Source organism: Homalodisca vitripennis, chromosome 1, assembly GCF_021130785.1.
Source record: "Homalodisca vitripennis isolate AUS2020 chromosome 1, UT_GWSS_2.1, whole genome shotgun sequence".
Taxonomy (NCBI): Eukaryota; Metazoa; Arthropoda; class Insecta; order Hemiptera; family Cicadellidae; genus Homalodisca; species Homalodisca vitripennis.
The window spans coordinates 199356391-199377131 of NC_060207.1; the positions used below are offsets into that span (position 1 = coordinate 199356391).

A 20741-nucleotide genomic window follows, 5' to 3' on the forward strand; every position below is an offset into this window, starting at 1 on the left:
AATCTGTGCAGAAGCAAATATCTGAGCAGCCACTCTAAAGAATGGCCTCCCCTCCAGTGGTGGAGAGGGGTACAAGCAATCTCCCCATCTCTGTTTTATGAGCTTTGTGGATCATGTCTCGCTCACGCCGTTTTGTGTACATTCCAGCTAGCTACTTACCTATTCTATAACTATATTATATTTTTGTGTGTAGGTCTAAGCAAGTGTCACAGTACAATATTAGTTGAACAGGGATGCTACAGGTCAGGGAAATCAGGGAAGTCAGGGAAAAGTCAGAGAAAAAAAAACAGGACTGGAAATCAGGGAAAAGTCAGGGAATCCGGTCTCAAGTCAGGGAAAAATATAAAATCCCTTTACACAAATAAACTTACTGCCGCCACGCCGAGTCCAAGCCTGCAGATGACGCGGCACATATTTTACTTCTGTGTTGTAAAAGATCATTTAAGTCAATCTTTTTGTACATATCACTTTATTTTTTGCTTTTTTTATATTTGCCACCCTGTTAGCCTCAACACCCCTTTTTTCCACCAATTAATTGCCAAAAACCCTGGGGATTGCGTCAAAAAAAGTCAGGGATAAATGAAAAATTGGTCTGGAAATCAGGGAAAAGTCAGGGAATTTCATTATTGGACTCCTATAGCAACCCTGTTGAACAGACTAATGTAGTCATAGACGTATCCATGGAGCTTGCATTTTGATGTGAGGTTAACTGCGCAGTGGCAGTCACCAGGTCAGGTAGAGCGAGCACTGGGGATACTGGAAGAAGGCGGCATCACAGCAGCAGAGGGGTTTACCCCACCCTACGTGAACTAAAATTGCCCAGTGTCTTTTTGTTAGCTGTTTACCTATAGTTGGTTAATAAATCAGCTGACATTGTTTATAGGATTGAACGAATAACTGCTTAAGCAACATATTTATCAGGTCTTTTAAACTAAATAAAATTATTCCCATAAGATTAACATCGCAACTTTTGAAGACAGTGGAGCAGAGTATTATAATCAGATTTCATCCACAAACTCTCTTAAGTGCTGACTTCACTCCATGTGATGTCAGCGAGCTGCTTAGTGGTGCTAACATCGTGCTACTCACGGTTAGGTCAACACTTTCGGCAAATTACGTAAATGATCATATTTCACAATGTATTTTATAATAAACTAGGAAAACAACACTATTAATTTGTCTCCAAACCGCCTCCATTTCTTGCTAAATGTTGTTGCTAAATTACAGATTATTGTAGCTATACATATCGTCAGCTGGAATCGTCATTGCTTGTTGTCTTTGCGTGAGTTTTTATGTTGTTGTTGCTAACTAATTAGTTATCGACAATTAGTTTAGTAATTAAGTAAAACTAAATTTAGTTTTGACTTTCCTTTTGTGGTTTTATTCCAGATTTTTAGTTTTTATTTAATTGTATAGGTCAAAAGGTACCTTAGTATTATCCAGAGGTCACTATTTTTGGAAAAGTTTTTTTTATGGGCACCTAAAACTACATTGTTAGAAACACCAGACTTTATTTCACTTAATGTGAAAAATTATATGTCATTAAGACAATTGGTTCTTGTTTTCTGTCTCCCAAAAGGAAGCAATGTCTGCGAGAAAGAGGCCAATATGTCCCTCACTACCATTTGTTATTAGGCTATATAAGGTTTAGATTAAGTAATCATAAATACATTACTAGTAGTAACAAATTTAAACCTTTACGAGCACTCACATGATCTGAGCTTCAGATCATCCAACTTTTCCAATGCCAGATCACATTGGACAATCTGGCATGTGATCTGAGGTTGAGAAAGTACTGATGGGAATGCCATCATTGCGAACTTCGGTTGTACCATTGGCACCACTCTGCACTTCTTTCGAAAAAAGGAAAACATCCCTCAAGACCTAAATTCAAGCTTAGATCATGTAGGCCCTCTTTAACATTTTATATTTATAACACGTACGGGACATAGTGGCCTCCTTCTCGCTAACATAGCTTCCTTTTGGGAGGCAAAAAAAACAAGAACAGATCATCATAATGACATGTAATATTCACAGTACGTCAAATAAAGTCTGTTCTTTCTAATAACATAGTTGTTTTAGGTCCCTGTTACGAATATAGTGGCCTCCGGATGATACCAAAGTACCGGTCAAAAATATGAACTCTTTTTTCGTGTTATAAAACTCACTTGTTGAAGTAGTTGTTTGACCTTGCCACATTTTAAAGTTTTTTCCAGCAGACACAAACAACAAATATTCCGATGATTCTCTCTAAAAAGTAAATCTGCAAGTTGAATATATTTTTATTTGTCATAGATTCTTCTTTATTTTTTATATTGTGGATTTTTATTTGAGTGAGTTTAGGGAAGTACTATTGTGAAAGAATTGTCTTTTCTAAAAAACAGTTTGCAACTTTTCAAAATGCAATGGTAACTAACTGTAATTATTATTTTTTCACTCTAGCTTTTGCTGAAAAAAGATATATAATACGTTAAACTTCAACATATACACGCAAAACGTGTTGTAGCATTTACAGGAGAATATTTAGCACTTTGAGGATTAATAATAATTTATATTACATGAAATCATTTTGAAAATAATCAGCAAATACAAAATTTGAATTCAAGATGTGTTACTTAAAGTTCTATGTCTCAAACATAATTGTTAATTTACATTGTTTTATACTACCTTTGGTAGCTACCAATTTCTAGGATCCAAAACCTTGTATAGTGTTATTACATGAAGAATATTTTCCAGTTATTTTTATATTAGTAGACAAAAAATAAATTTAGACTGATATAGATTATATTTATACGAGTATTCACTTATTGTTTTATTACCTTATTTTACATAATGTACCTTGTCTCTCTTGGCCAATTGTATCTGTGTTTAACTGCTTTCAAGCTAATTATATTTGTTTACTAATAACTACAGTAAAATGTTGATAAAAGTCTCAGTGTCTACATGTACAATATGTAAATATTTTATATTGAGTTATTATGTGAAATTTGTTAGAGATTAAATGTTTATTTTTCTACCAGTGTTATATTTATTTATACCTTTCTACATTTGTGTATAATACATCAATTCAGTCAATAAAGAAGGCACTTATTATTTAACGTTATTGGGACCAGACTGTTTACTGAGTACAGCTGAATAAATAACAAGAGATTTAAATTTTACTGAGTACAGCTGAATAAATAACAAGAGATTTAAATTTTACTGAGTACAGCTGAATAAATAACAAGAGATTTAAATTTTACTGAGTACAGCTGAATAAATAACAAGAGATTTAAATTTTACTGAGTACAGCTGAATAAATAACAAGAGATTTAAATTTTACTGAGTACAGCTGAATAAATAACAAGAGATTTAAATTTTACTGAGTACAGCTAAATAAATAACAGAATCCTATTTTGTAAGTTCCAATGTCAAACACAAATATTAAATACGCACTGTATTTTGACCAATAAATTTAAATTTTTATTAAAAAAGATAAAAGTAATAAAAACATTCATTCAGGGTGAATTAATTCATATTAAGATACAAAACATCACTTTCTGGTTAAGAAGACCCAAGTTCTTAATTTAATTGACGATATAGATTGTTTTTTATGGTTAGTTATTTCACTAGATTTACTCTTTAACTAATCGTGTTCTGAAAATGATTGATGTCGTTTTTAAGAAAGGATAGAGTTCTTCAATATCAGCACCTAACTATCTCCTAACCATATTCCATTTTATTTTTCAATTCTCTTTTTTTATATTAATGTTTCAGCACTTATACTGCAAGTACTGATAAAATAATCCAATTTTTAGGAACGGTAAACCATCTTTGTCTTTAACAGTGGTAGTTTGAAAGACAACAAAATTGTTTAATGTTGAACATTCAGTTTATTTTGCAATATTAATGTATTGAGCGTGTACCTATACTGTTTAAATAAAGTAAAAATTGTTGACAATCACAAATTAAAGCTACCTTATTACGTATATACAATAAAATCTGTACAGTATATCACACAGGGTTGCAGAGGTGGTGCTCAGTATATACAAAGTTAAAAATTAAGTTTAATTTAAAATGTTTTCTTGCTCCGCTGAGGGAGAATTGAGTCTTTGGCGTAGTTGAAAAGTGTTAACAAACCATACTTCTTGTTTCGACTGGAGAAGTAGTGGCTGACTACATCATTGTCCTCTCCTGAAATCACCATTACTTTCAATAAATAGATGATTGTACATGCATTTCAATAATTTTGCAGTTAGAACACTGAATAATTTACCAACCAGTAATAATTCTACATGAACAGAAAACATCATTATTAAATTTGGGCAGTAACATTAAATTTCTCTATTTACTTTCTTATTTGAATATATAAGGTTTTGTGGCGGTCCAAAATAAATGAACTTTAGTTTTCAGAAAAAATATTTATTTTGAGACCAACCTGAATTTATAAAGTAATTTTTTTTATTATCTGCTGCAACCTAACAGACCCAATTATGACCAAAATTGGCATCTAGGTATAGTTTATTAATAAGAAGTATATTTTAATCTATAAAATAGGTCTAACAATCATAATTAGATTTTTGCCATTTATAGCTATGAGATTCATAATGAAAGGACACCAATTGCATCTTTCAAAAATGTTGGTTAATTTTTTTTCTATTAGACTATTTTTTTATTGCATGAGAAATGCATTTGAAAAAACTGTGGAGATTTACTATTTTAATTTAATTTGGTAGCTATACCAATTTAATTATTAAATATCTAAAAAATAAAATTCAATTTAAAACTTGTAATGCCAATTTAATATAATTTTTATGTACAATGCATGATTTTTCTAAATAGTAAACTACATTTAGAAAAAACATGTGATTTTTATGAAATTTCTGTTTCTTTTTGTTTGTTATACTTTCTTCTAAAATGCCAATGAAACTTAAAAAATCGGTGTTCTGGCTTAATCTATCAGCACAGGTAAAAATTGTATGCACTGGTAAAATTTAATGTTTGATACAAAAGAAATTTGCCCCATTTTACACTTTTTATTTACAAAATATTAAATTACAGGAGTAAGTAGATGTTATTTTATATCTATTCTTGCTTACTTCTACTTCATAAAATGTATACTAACCAAGCAATGGCCTTGTCTCTGCTAGAGTGGGCAACACGTTTTCATTGGCTGACAAGGAGACGAACAATGCAAATGGGACAAGCCAAAGGCAGAGGGTGAAATATGCCATCACCTGTCAGAGAAAAGAAAAAGTTCAGCGAATATCTTGAGTAATTTCATGATGTACTAAAATGTAAACATTTACTAAACACACAAGGATTAAAAATCAAATAATGTTCATAGAGAAGAGGCTTTTATCTTTATGAATGTTGCTATTACTAAGAGATTTGTAAATGTTTTAAACACAGTTATGAATTTTTTTAAAGTCAATTCAATCTTTCTAAAAAGACTTTTATTAGTAGATTTTGTTATCCTAACTATTACTACTCTAGTGAAATTAGGTGCGGTCAAATGGAGTTGTACTGTCCAACTGCCAGCAGAAAGATAGCAATGTATGAGGGGTGCAAGGAGGTATTTCTAAGAATCAGGTCCAGCTATCTTACTTCTCCCTTTCTCCATCACACCCCTCTCGCACTTCCTTTAGCAACCTCCCTAAAAGCATTAATCGTTTGTAACGTGTTCATTTCGTAAAAAGTTTGTTCATGGAAAGAATTGTGCTACATCATTTCATTTTTCTTTTGTTCTTTTATTCTTCTTACACTAATCTTACTGTAACTGTTATTCATGTGAGAATATAACAATAATTCTTTATTTAATTATGAAGAAATAAAACAATGTTCTAATTTGGTTGTTTAGTTTTTTAAAAGATTTTTTACCAGAAGCTCGCAAAACTTTTAAGAAATTGTACGGTAACTTATGCACATGACATGGAAAATGGCAGTGGCACTCAAGGCAAAGGGTTAATCAAGAAAAATTAATAATAAAAAGTAAATATTAATTTTTATATAAAATCAACAATCAACACATCAAAAATGAAACCATTAAATTTTCAAGACAATTCGAAAATACCCTATATTATGACAAGTGGATAAGGGCCATTCAACTTAACTTGTTAAATTTTGTTTATATTAATCAATTTTAAACATTTAGATAAAATAAATGCTACAAAAAGTTGGCAAGGAAACCAAAAGACGTAAAAATAACACTTCTTGAAAAATCTCATTTTAGATTTAGTGACTTACAAAGACCTATTAAGAGGTAGGGTCAAATTAACCAAAATTCTAATGTAATATAAGGTCAGGTCATACTATTCACCTCAGAGAACGGATGGTAAATTGAATTGAAATACTGGAATGCAAAGTAGTGATTGACTAGCAGCAGAAAAACAGCTACGATGAAGCTAGGTGAGGAGAGAGCGACATATGGGAATGTCTTGAGGATAAGGAGGTGGGCAACCTGGGCGAGCAGTCCGCAGACAACCATGGCCGTCGGTAGATCTTCAAACAGGAAGAAACCAAGGTAGATACCCAATGTGATCTGGAAAAAATGTCATTAAAATAACATTGACTGGAGTTAATATTCAACAGAAACAATAATCTGTATTTCAAATTGATTTCATGTTCCCAAAACAGAGGCATGCATCACGTCCAATTTCTTATTCTTAGCTCTTTAAGTAACAATTAAAAGATCATATTGATTGATTACTTGAGAGTTGGAAATGTTCACATAATACTATTCATAATTGAAGGGCTTGGTGGATGAAGAGGTTATTTTACATTCTTTGAGAATATGAGTTATTTTAGTGGATGAAGGTGTTATGTACCCGAGTTCCACGCCACATAGTCAAATACTGGATATTTGGAGTATGAAGGGACTATGTTATGTAACATGTGTTGGCCATAGAGGAAGAAGGATTCATGTGCCAACAACTCCTTCCTCTAGGGCATAGACTAAAAACAGGGACATAAATCCTTTATGCACTATCTACTTTTCTACATAACTGCCATCAGTATTAAGTCACATTTCATATCTAATAACAACCTTTCATACACTGTTGTTTTAGAAGCTTATTGCCTGACTTAACAGCAACTGCAACGCGATCATTTTGACGCTATTGACAACGATGTGGCCCTGACCTTCAAGGTGCTTCCTCTCATGACAAAACAAATATTAGTCACTGGGCGTTAAATTGGAGCTATTTAGGGGATTATCAAATTGTCCTAGCAAAATGCAGTGATGAAATTTCGTTTTCCCGCATGTGGACGGACATTGTCATACAGCAAAACAAGTTTCTCGATAAAATGTCATAGAGAACATTTCTTAAAACTTGATGAAATTCTTCTGAAAACAAAGAAACTGTGAAATGTCTGTTCATTTCCACATTATCATTCAGTTTCTGTATGAAATAGGTGGTCATCACTGAGGGCAGACCATTCCATTTCTCATCATAAACATTCTTTTGACAATCCTTACAGCTCTTATCATTTGAATACCATTCCATCACTCGTAATGTTTTGTCCATGCACTTCACAATTCTGATGGTGAATTTAAACTGTTTTCACGCTTTTAATGCCAAGAAAAGAAATAACAGCACGTACTTCACGGTCCGTAGGATTCTCAATTGATGGAGGAATTTGAAATATGGATTTACAAATGTAAAAACGATTTATTTTTGCCCTAATTATGCCTGTAGCTTGCCAAAAAACGAAGGTAGACAGTGCGCAAGTGCACGACACCAACATTGGCACTGCAGTGGAGGAATTTCAAAATGGTACTTATCTAAAAAAATACAATTTGAATATATCCAACACACTTTATACAACACTTTTATGTTGAAAATACACAGCACATAAAAAACTTTAAACTTTGTTTATTTATTATAACTTGTTACATAACTCCTTCATCATCCAAGCCCTTCAATTTTGAAAATTTTATATTTAAGGAACGTATAGGCATCAAAACAAAAAGGTAATTATGACATTTATTCACATTTGCTCTTTGATTTCTGTAACTCTCAATATTTCTTGAGACATTAAATGTTTAATGTGGCTTTCATTTAGTTTTATATGGTATACAAACTAAACTATCAATTACTCCGTAACATATAATATATTATCAGAGATTCACTTGTTTGTTTATTTAAATTACTAACGTTTTAGGTTGGCAATAACAGTTTCTGCTAGTTACAGACCAAAATTATGTTTTGCATCCCTACATTTTTATCATCTGATGATATCATTTTTTCAATAGTAAAAATAACTGTATTAGTCACCTTAAACATCATGACTCCATCAACCATTAAAAAAGTAGTAATGATTTTCAACACAGCCATATCAGTCAAAGTTGATTGTTTAGACTAGATTATTTCTGTCAGACTATAGAGGTCTTATTTGATGCAGTTTTAAATCATAAATATTTTATTTTGCAATGAAATTCTAAAGATAATAATTATATTGTATTTTTCTGTGTTATCGTCAATGTAAGAAACATTCCATAATCAACTTACAATTGTCATCCACCATATGATTTTCTTTGATAGTACTGTATATTCTTCTACCAGTTCAGCAATGTAATATAACCCAGCAGCTAAAAAAATACAAACATGATCATCAAAACATCTATGTCCTTTTCAAAACATTTATGTCTCATATGTTCTTACATTATTACAACATCTATTACTTATACAATTTGTTCCTCTTTAATTCCATCAGGAACCTAAATTGCTGAGTTCAGAGAATTCTGGTTAGATTTTAATATAATAGATATATCTTTACATAACATAGCTTCTTGATTAAACTCTTCTCACCATTGTTACGTTACATGTATAAAATGCAGTTAATCCACCGTGCTTAAAGATTGTGTCTAAAACATCGTAGTGCACTCAATTGTGCATGTGATAAGGCAATGAGAGTAATTCGTTTACACTATATTTAGTAGGCTGGGTGTCTGATGTCGAAACGATGTAAAATGTTCATTTTAATCAACTTTGCAGGCAACTTTTTTTATCTCTTCAATGATCATGAGATTTTAAGTGTCAAGTCTGTAAGAACATCAGATTTCAGATGCTGCACTTAAAGGAAGGTAATTGGAGCTAAACTCAACCTTCTCGTTGATTCAACCATTCCCACCTTTGCTACCTTGTGTGTGTTATTAACATGTTCTACATTATAACTTAAGAAATAACAAATGAACATATTTTTACTTTATGATTTGGAGTCTTTATTTATTTGACTTTGAGAAAAGGATCCATCTTAATATTCAATCTTTAATAATTAGTTAAAACAGAAAATATTTCTGAACCAATAAAAAATACATCATGGACATAGCATTATAAATAACAATTTTGAGGATGTTATCATAAAGTGTTTCAATTATTTCCTTCATGAATACAAATATGAAACTAATATAAATCTAACCAATCATTTTTTAAAGGTAATTCAGTTTTTTATAACATTTCATGCTTTTATAATTTATTAATATTTGCACTCATATATAAGGATTTCCTTTTTATAAAATAATGATTTTCGTAAAAGTATCTCATGCTTAACACAATTTGCTCTCATTAAATGTGATCAATATAACTTATTTTATAATTTTTTTGCAAACATCCCAAAAACCAGACACTGCCAGTTTATGCATAGGATTGCCAACAACTGGAAAACTGGACCTTGGTATTATAAAAAGTTAATTTGTGAATTGTTTATTTTACCCATTTCATTATATGTGTTGTTTTTTCAAAAGAAAAATGCTTAAAAATTAAATTAAAATAATAGATAGCAATTAGATTTCTTAAAAATTTTAAACCTCCTAAAAACACTAATAGTTAAACGTGCTAACAGTAATGCCTCCGGCTATCAGTGCGGGCTCTGGCAGCATCTTCGACTCTGCCCCGTGCTGGTGGTTATGAACGAAAAACATCCCTTGATATAGTGCAATATCAAATTCCAAGAAGCTGATCATAATGTTTAATAAATAGGACAAACTCACCTAACCCTATTATTCCTATCTAAAACAACGAAATGACAGTGTATATTAAGCTAGATGACAATGGCCACCACATTTGTTGCGTAAAGAAAAGAAATGCAAAACTCCATGTTGAACTAAAAACTACACAAAACAGAACGTCATTCTAACATGATCAAAAAGGCTACTACAGCACTGCAGAGAAAGAAGGGCAGCCTTTATCCTCGGCTGTGACTACAATGCTCACCACATCTTCTGGCGCATTACCAACATTAATCCAAGAGGTGAGGAACTCCTCGAGTTTTTGTTCTCGAATGACTTAGTTCTAGAAAATAGAGGGTCTAGTCCCAAATTTATTACTACAACAAGACAAGAAGTTCTGGATATTACTTTATCTAAAGGACTCTAAAAGATAAACATAGAAAGGTGACAAGTTTCACAGGAAGCCTCACTCTCGGACCACTGCCCCATTAGGTTCAACATAGAGACAGGAGTTGAGATGAGTGTGACCCACAGGGTTCCAAAATCCACCATCTGGCGAGAATACTTAGGAGTGTCCCTAGCTGAAGAGTTGGAGGAAACAGAACCCTATCAGAAAAATGAATTTGAACTAGAAAGGTCAGCTCAATGAGTTGAACAAGCTATCATAATAGCCTATGAGAAAAACTGCCCCCTCAGACTAAACAGGCTAAAGAAAGATGTGTCTTGGTGGATTTGGAGACTAGAAACACTTAAAAACAAAACCTAGAAATTATTATATTGGGCAATAAGGACAGATGACTGGATCCCTTATCTATATGCCCTAAACGAATATAAAAAGAAATTAGGAAAAATAAAAGAAGAATCTGGAAGAATTTTTGCAAAACTATTAATAGCCTACCACAGGTTACCAGGCTTCATAAAACTATCCAAACAGGTCACTCTAACCCTCTGGGATCCCTAGTAAAGGCCAATGGATGCCTTACAGTTACCAAAAAGGAGACTTTAGAACTGCTTTTGAATACACACTTTAAGGCGGTCTTTTGACTCGAAATGAGGGTCCTTATTCTCTAGTCAGAGAGAGATCTGGTCGGGAGGTAGCTAAATCTAGACAGCAGTATTGTAGGACAATCAAAGAGAGCAAGTGTTCGGCAGTTTCATCCTGCTCATCACACATTCTACAGAGCGGATCCTCCTGAAGGATGCCGACTCTGTGAAGATGCTTCCTCAGGTGACCATGTCCCATGGTCAGACCTATAACCCGAGAAGACATTGATCTATTTAGTGAGAGAAGGTCAGACGCTACTCTGGAGGAAGGCAACTGTAGCACCATTCTGCTCATTCTCATGCCCGGATGTAACCTCCACCTTCTCTCATGTTCAGCACGAACCTATTTCGAGAGCCCCAGAGGATTCACACCTTGGAATACCGCAGAACGGTTGAGGGCCTGTCATAATTGACGCTGAGCCTCGATTGGCCAGGGCATCAGCTCTTTCATTCCCAGGGACCCCCATCTGACCAGGAACCCAACAAACAGTCACATTGTTGATTCTGGCAAGGGAAAAAAACGACTTGATAGCAATCCCAGACAAGTTTGGATTTGAACACACAAGAGTCCAGCACCATCAGTGCAGCACTAGAGGTGTTCGTACGGAAAAAAGACAAGGATCCAACTCAACCCAACTTGTACAGACCCAAAAGCCTAACCTCTTTCATGGTAAAAACTATGAAAAAAATAATTAATAGACATATTAGGGATGAAATCTTACACACTCAGTCTATATCAACATGCGTGTGTAGAAGGTAAGTCAACTACCATTGCTCTCTACAGTCTAGTGGAAGCAGTGGAGGACACCTTCAGTGTATTTTTGGATATTGAAGAAGCTTTCAACCAAGTAATAATAATAATGTTGTCTTTATTTTCATCAAGCGTTTCTCAGTTACATACAGAACAACTGCTTTTCAGAACAACTATCGTCACATACAACATATGCATTGAAAATTAAATACAAATAATAAAGAAAATCTATACATTAAGCAAATTCTGCCTCATCTTATTCTTAAATGTAGCTATTGAACATTGTTTCACGTTTGGTGGGAGGTCGTTGTACAATTTCGGGCCAAAATAAGAGAAGCTCCTCCTTCCCAATTCCAGCCTAACTTTGGGAAAGTGAAGAAGATTCCCATGGCGGGTTCTGCGCTGAGAGACCTCATCCCGAAATGAGCGCTTCTCACTAAGGTACTGAGGCTCCTGATTAACAAGAGCCTTGTGGACCATGCAGCACGTCATGACCCTGCAGACGGTCTCTACCGACATCATCCCAGCGGCATCTCTATAAGGAGAGACATGCTCAAATTGTTTCAAATTAAAAATGAAACGGATTGCAGAGTTTTGCAACTTTTGAATGCAATGCATGTCTTCTCCAGAAATGCTATTCCCGTAGGCTGGGAAACAGTAGGTGAAAACGGACAGGACTAGTGACTGCATGATACGTAGTTTCGCAGACTCAGGCAGAAGATCTCTAAATCTGTAGAGTCCCCTCAGTCTACCGAGTGCTCGTTGACAGGCATGCGTGACATGGTCAGAGAACGTGAGGCCGCTGTCTAGCACAACGCCAAGAGTCCTCGCCCTACCAAATACGGCCAAACTCTGGCCATCGAGCCTCACCATCACTCCTCTTTCACTGAGGGACTGCACAATGTTGTGTGGCGCCGTATGCAACACAGTGCACTTGCCTATGTTAAGTTTCAGCCCATTCGCCATTGACCACCCCAATATTTTTTCAAGGTCGACATTGATCATATCAATGGCTGACACCATCTGCGATGGCTCATAAGACAAGTGCAGCTGCGAGTCGTCAGCATACAAATGAACTGTGCAATTTTGCAAGCAGCATATCAATCCATGTAGGCAGCTTTGGAACGGTTTGGAGTTCCCCCTGATGCTGCCAAGTGAATAGTAGCCCTCCTAAAAAGCAGGCAAGTTAAAGCAAAGTTCGGGGATGAATAATCCACTATCACAATCCAAAAAGGCTGCCCCCAGGGGGGAGTTCTGTCTCCCCTTCTGTGGGCGATTGTGGTCGATAACCTTCTAATAAAAGCAGAAAAGAGGGGAATAGGAATACTATATTATGCTGATGACCTAGCAGTCAAAGGGAAAAACAAAGGCATGCTGGAAGGCTTCATTCAAGAAGAAATAAATTTCATACCCAACTGGTGTCATGGGGAAGATCTTCGGATTAACCCATCAAAAACAAATATGATAACCTGTTCCAAGAAAAGAAAGTTCCAGCTAGCACATTTCCTGGAAGAAATCTGGATAAAACATTCAACAGAAGTCAAGTTTCTAGGTGTAGTTCTGGATGATAAGGTTTTGAGAACTCTCAATATTGAGAACACAATATCCAAATCGACAAAGACCTTGGGAATCTGTAAAAGACTCTTTGGATTCCAATGGGGATTGAAACCCAAAATGATTTACTGGATATATGAAACCATTTTAAAACCAATGGTCACATATGCTGCATTAGAGTGGTGGTCGAATGTAGAACAAAAAACAGCTGCCAAGGGGCTACAGAGTCTTCAAAGGCTAGCTTGCGTAAGTATCACAGGAGCAATGACCTCCAGTCCAACCGTGGCACTTGAAGTGGTCCTGGGATACACACCTCTGGAGCAGGAGGTGATGAAGCTAGCCTCTATAAGCGCATGGGTACATGTATTAAAGACTACCTCCTCAGAAGGCCATATGAAAATTATTCAGGAATTTCCTGAGGTTGAAATGTTAACCAACGTGTCAGAAGCAATGGTTAAGAAATACTCATTTGAAAAACCATATAGTTACAGTCTCAACTGAAGAAAGATAGATATGTAGATATGTAGTAAAAAGGAGGAATAGCCTATAAAGAAGTCCAGATATTGTTTACAGATAATTCGCGCCTTAACTCTAGGGTGGGATTCGGAATATATGGACCAGGAGTTAGTGTAGCTGTGCCCCTGCGAAAACATGCCACGATCTTCCAAGCGGATGTCGTGGCAATAGAATCATGCGCCAGAAGACCCATATAAATGAGGCCAAAAGGAGCATAATACGAGGGTCGTCCATAAAGTAACCGCCGTTTGGGCGTGGCACGATAAGTAGTGGGGGTAGCGCCGCCATTCTCACATCGGTGTGCGCAGCCGTTCAGTACGCTTCTAGCTGTGCAAGGGAGAGCATCATGCGATCGTGCGTTCTTTTGGTACAACATAAAAACATGAGCGGCGTGATAGAAAATCCCGCCACGGGTGAAGTGCGTGGTGTAATAAGATTTCTGTGGTCGAAAAGTTACACAACAGCTGAAATTCATCGTGAATTGAGTGCGGTGTATGGCCCAAACATTATGAGCGAAGGTGTAGTCCGTCAATGCAATGGGGTCATACCGCTTCGCCAAGCAAGCCGAAGAAAGCTCGCCAATCTTTTTAAGCGAGAAAATTGATGGCTACAGTTTTTTGGGATGCTAAGGGCATCTTGCTCGTTGAATTTATGGAGCGTGGTACGACCATTACAGCTGCAGCATACTGTGAAACCTTAAAACGGCTACGACGAGCGATTCAAAACAAGCGTCGTGGTCTTCTGACATCTGGTGTTGTGTTTGTCCATGACAACGCCCGCCCTCATACAGCTCAAAGAACGACAGAACTTTTGAAAAAGTTCAAATGGGACATTTTTGACCACCCCCCCACTACAGCCCGGATTTGGCTCCCAGTGATTTCCATCTTTTCCCGTACATGAAGCGGTGGCTTGCATCTCAGAGGTTTGCGAGTGATGAAGAGCTTCAAAACGCTGTAACATGTTGGCTACGTTCTCAGGCGGCAGATTTTTTTAAAGACGGAATTTAAAAAACTGTTAAAAGATATGATAAGTACTTGAATTTGTATGGTGAATATGTAGAAAAGTAGAGAAAAGCTGCAGTTTTAACATTTATATAATACAATTTTTTTATCTCAACTAGTTTATTTTTTATTTCAAAACGGAGGTTACTTTGTGGACGACCCTCGTATTTAATACTCTCTGACAGCCAGGCTACACTAAAGGCACTTGACACCTGTACCTTTGTTTTGAAAGCAGTCTGGGAATGCAAAAATGTTCTGCTAGAACTGAATAAAATAGAAAGAATAGTTTACACTTGGGTGGGTGCTGGGCCATGGTAATGAAATAGTAGATATCCTCGCCAAAAAAGGAACAGAGTCCCTTATAATAGGGCCAGAGCCGGACTGTGAGGTAACATTCTCCTACAGCAAAGCTCTTGTGAAAGATTGGGAAGAGAGAATAAGATAATTTAATTGGAGTGGGGCCTCAGGGTTAAGACAATTAAAAATTGTTATCTCTCCTTATGCTAAAGGGTGGGCATCTCTCCTAGATCGGAGTAAGGAGGAGATATAAGGAAGGTTACAGGAATGCTGACAGCACACGGCCCCTTAGAAACCACCTTATGAAGGTGGGCCTTAGCTGACTCATGAACGCAGACTCTGCGGAGAAGCAGAAGAATCAGCGGAACATATATGGCTACAATTCGGAAAAGATTCCTAGGGGCATATCTCCTAAGGGTACTTTCTGCTTAAACGGAGGCCACCAATAATAAACGGGATTTAGCAACTTTGTGTGGGCAGTTACACAATAAATACTGTGGAACGTATTTGTTTATCATCTATACACAATTATCAAGTTATAGGAATTGTTATCTGCTCAGATACAACCTAACTGCAGTGCTCATCAGATTGAATTAGATTCCTTTCTTGGTTTATCATACATAACCTAACTCTGTAGCTCAATGTTATCTTTGTTTTCCTACTGTACACTGTTCTAGTAATGTTATTTTGATTTGGGATTTGCCAAAGAGCAACGTATTTACAGAGTAAAGGATATTTGCAGTCGGTGAAACATTGTGTGCATGGTCATAACATGAAATTGTATTTTACTGCTAATAATCCATTTTGGCAATTTAACATTAGACTGTGCCAAAAAAATTGGACTTTTTGTGGATACATGGTTTTCTCACAGTAGGCTGCCATTTGTCACAATGGTCCGATTTCTATATTGTTGGTGCAAGCAATAGCCTTCGTCACACTTTTAACCGGCCTCGTTGACCTTTTGAATACTCAAATATAAATGTGTGTTTATAATTTTGTAAAATACTTAATACAAATATGGTTTTTGTGTTCATAATCGAATTTTACTTAAATACCTACTTTTTTAATCGTTAAACGGGTGGCCTCAGTTTAATCAGAAAGTACCCTCCTAAGTTCCAAGGATATCAGAGAGCAGGAGCCCTCAAATCTGACTGGTTTCTGTAAAAGTCTCAGATTTTGGGAACACAAATACAAGTTAGGGAAGAACAAAGGCCTTTTAGGACTAAGTGCAGAGACAAAAGTCTCCTTCCCTCAGGAAAAAAAACACAACCAAAGAAATTGATATGAGTACCAACTACACATATTGTCTGTAGACAAAACACAGTTCTAGAGTATTTCTATCACACAAAACAACTTACAAAATGGCTAATGGCAACAACAAAACACAAAAAAGTGTCTTTATTTTAAATTTACAACACAGTAAAATAAGACCAATCACAAAATAATTTAATAACGAGATATGTAAAATGTAAAATATGGTTTTCATTACCAATACATGGGAACAAAAATACAGTTTATCATCTTTTAAAGCTACTTCATTTAATTTTCTAAATCTAACTATTCCTTTTACATCATAATCACTTTTAGAATTCATATTATTTCTATAGCTTTAAATTTTTATAATTGATAAAGATAATTTAAAGTTATTTAGTAAAACTAATTAAACTTAATATACATTGATAATGATATCGATGGTTCTAGTTTGAAATGTCATTTACTGGCACCAATATAAAAACGAGATGCATATGTTGCTACTTCGTTCATTAAAATAAGTCCTAAATGGTTACATCTTTATATTGTTGCATGGAATTGCTTTTTAATTGTGAAATAAAAATTTCACAAACGTGAAATTTTTTTAACTTCATTATTTGACAAACAATTTACCCTTTGATGCCTACCTGAGCATTTACCATCCTCGACTACCAGAGGGTTCATGATCCAATCAGAGAGCTAAATGCCCTAATCAAAAGCCAACCACTCTAACTAGGAGTTAATCACCCTACCCAAAAGGCATGTTCTTCCTCTATGGAAAATTTGTATACAGCCCTTCCATCTTTTATTACTATTGTATTATATTTATTAATATTCGTTACTTTTAATAATTAATAATAATAATTTTACAAATTTGTGCAATTCCAATCAATTTTTAATATAGGTATCAATTTACAATAACGTGACCATGGAAAGTTATGTTCATTTTTTTTTCCTGAAAACTACAATTTTTCCTGAAAACAAAAGTGAAGAAAAAATTCGTCGGCAACAAAAATCAAAGGAGTTACGATTTTTTGAAATCCTCTGAAAACTCTGTTTTTGACAGTACCTCTGGCAACAATATCCATATTTGACAGTTTGGTATTACTCCGCGGCTCTCTCAAATAAAGAAGGGACGCCATTTTGAACTATTTTGTTCCTCCGTGTCTATTCTTAACCTCTTAGGGTACTGTAATTATCATATTAACGGCCGGGGCGGAAAAATACGAGTTTTGCGTTAAAAACTTATTGGAATCGTCATATAGAACAAAAAAGTATAAGGTTTGATGGGGTGGAAATGAGAAATAACGAAGTTCTAGAAAATGAAAAATTAAATAACTTTTCAGTAATATCTCCATGTTCTACATCCACGTCTAGCGTCACGTGACCTTTTGTGGCCAATGATTGAACCTCGTGATGACATCATCGGTTGCGCCGCCATCTTTGCAAACGTAAATGAAAAATAATACAAAAATGAGCAGAATTTAGATCAAAATAAATAATGTTTTTCTTAATTTCGAGAAAAAAATTAATTACGAGTGCCTCCGGCCATCAGCGCGGGGCAGCACCGAAGGTGCTGCCCCGCGCTGATGTCAATAAAGGAAAAACATCCCTCGAGATAGTACCTATCAGTAAAATATAAAATACTAGAGGGGCTGATCAAAAATATAAATTGAAATGTAATGCAAAGGCAATTATGTAAAGTTAAAAAACTAAATAAATCATGAAAAACTCAAATATATAGATGGATCAGAGAACACATACCATTAGTGTGTTGGCGGATACAGCTGAGCAGCAGCAACCAAAAAGTCGTCTATCACAACGAAACGACAAAGTCTCCCGGTTTAAAAACACCACTCGACTGCACGACGAACACATACACTCATTTTTAAAAAATCCATGTTCAATTAAAAAAGAGATAATTTCGTTTCGGTTAAAACGTAAACTCTTTACGTGCCCTACGAAACACTCCGACACACACAATTCACTAGGGTTGGTTGAACTAGTGGATGGTTGAATCATCATTGTAAACGCCTCACTCAATCCGACCTACTGAACACGATATCTTGTGTAGAACTGACCCATGCCCCGGAGAACTCAGATAACAGGTACACACGTTATCAGGCTGCTATCAGTCCCGGCCGCAGATAATATTCAAGTAAACAGATTATCCAGACACAGCACACAAACTGAACATTAAAACATTAGGAACTTAACCACTTATCAATATACCCCCTAAAATCATGTTATTTGTCATTTGCACCCCATAGTACTATATATATTTTTTGTTCAGGAGGGTGAGCAGAATACGTTGGTAACGTCAAATTCGTGATTTGCCACCCCGGCGTTTAATCTTACTGGTACGCAATAATATACTTTCCCCCCAGTTTATATGCACCTGTGATAATAATACTTGGCTATAAATGCCCAACCCATGAAAAAAAGTCCATTTTCCATGGTCACGCTATTGTAAATAAATACCTTAACATCATTTTTAACTCAATTCCATTATCTAACAAACAACAGTACTGATTTATGCGATTTAAAGTAAAATTAGGGAGTTCAGATCAGGTACAATTTTGAAATGAATTAAAAGGTAAATAAACGGTATCAATTTACAATAACGTGACCATGGAAAGGTATGTTCATTTTTTTCCCTGAAAACTACAATTTTTCCTGAAAACAATAGTGAAGAAAAAATTCGTCGGCAACAAAAATCAAAGGAGTTACGATTTTTTTAAATCCTCTGAAAACTCTGTTTTTGACAGTACCTCTGGCAATTTTACTGAAATGATGCTGACTAGTACGTTAATCCTGTCAACGATGCCTGCCCGCTGCGCAGTGCTGCGCACTGCTTGCTCTTTTAGAAAAAAAAATAACTCGAGCTTGCAAAAGTCGAATCCCAGATCACGTGATGCCCCTGATCCTTAACCCTCCAAGTGTTGTTCGACAAAATTTTGTCGGTTATTTTCCATCCTTACCGCAATAATGCCCGAAAGGCATCAATATAATACAATAATAGGTACTTTGGGATTATACCGACCACACCAGTATGAAGAACACAAAAATAGAAATTTATAGAAACAAACATGATAGAACGAAAAAACAACTCTTCAATTACAAAATTACAAACTTACAAGCATTTCCAGGTATTGTGATCGGTATTGTTGTCGCTGTTATCTTATCTTTCTCGAGAATCCTGATTACGGCAGGCCGCGCGGCATCACGTGATTTGCACGGTACATAATTACCTTTCCATTACAATTCAATTTATATTTCTGATTAGCCCCTCTAGAATTTGATATTTTACTGATAGGTACTATCTCGAGGGATGTTTTTCTTTCGTCGACATCAGCGCGGGGCAGCACCAAAGGTGCTGCCGAAGCCCGCGCTGATGGCCGGAGGCACTCGCATTTTGGGTGGCGGAATGTGATCAAGAATAAAAACAAGTTTTGAGTGTTTTTTAAATAAAGAGTTTAGTTTGGTAAATGTTTGTTTTTGTTGAATTTTTGTGTTTGGAGAAATGTAGAGGTAAAACACGGAAGTACAACAAAGCGATGCACCAGCTGAACGGGCGGCGAGACTCTGCAATCACGTTATCTACTAGACGCTCGACTTTGACCTCTGTCTGAGGATGGGGAGGGGTTTGCGATAAGACAATTCCTGTTTTATATTGACGAAATATTGTTCTACGCTAATCTAGTAATCAGTAGAAACGAAATGTGAAATAACGATTCATGTCTGGGTGTGGTCGGTATAATCCCAAAGTACCCAATAATATACTTTCCCCCCAGTTTATATGCACCTGTGATAATAATACTTGGCTATAAATGCCCAACCCATGAAAAAAAAGTCCATTTTTCATGGTCACGGTATTGTAAATAAATACCAAATAAATTTATTGACTGATTCTAGGGGAAATGTTGTATTCATTGTAATACTGAGAATGAAAACCATCTTTAATTATAAGTTTGATTTTATTCAATTTCTGATTTACAATATAAGAGCCTATAAAATAAATATTTACCAATTCTATAACTACATATTCACATAAAATTAAATTTACACATACATTTTATCAACAGTTTAACAAAATCTATGTTTGGAATAATGAAATTACAAACAAAATATAGAGAAAATAAACATAACCTCAACTTACCTAGAGAAACTGTAACAAATGAAATTTGCACTAATAAAGCTATCCAACTAAGTAGATATAAAAACCACATATTGATGATTTTTGTAAATCTATAAGATACACACAAAATGAACCACACAGAATTTACAAGAGTGACCTATCGTTGAATTAGAAATAGTTCTACTATTCATTTTTGACAATGACAACGACAACTCCTCTGATTTGGCATCGGCATTTTAGGCACCACTGTATATGTCAGCA

At 35.3% G+C, this 20741-nt stretch overlaps 1 protein-coding gene across 1 annotated transcript; it reads right to left on the reverse strand.

Moving 5' to 3' along the window:
• Window positions 1-3852: 3852 nt before the first annotated feature.
• LOC124353009 (protein TEX261) lies at window positions 3853-20741 on the reverse strand. Its single transcript, XM_046802794.1, has 5 exons — window positions 20502-20741; window positions 8490-8569; window positions 6299-6520; window positions 5105-5216; window positions 3853-4173 (listed from the first exon to the last, which is right to left on the reverse strand). Exons 1-5 carry the CDS (start codon window positions 20569-20571, stop codon window positions 4052-4054), a joined length of 606 nt encoding a protein of 201 aa, XP_046658750.1. The 5' UTR covers window positions 20572-20741; the 3' UTR covers window positions 3853-4051.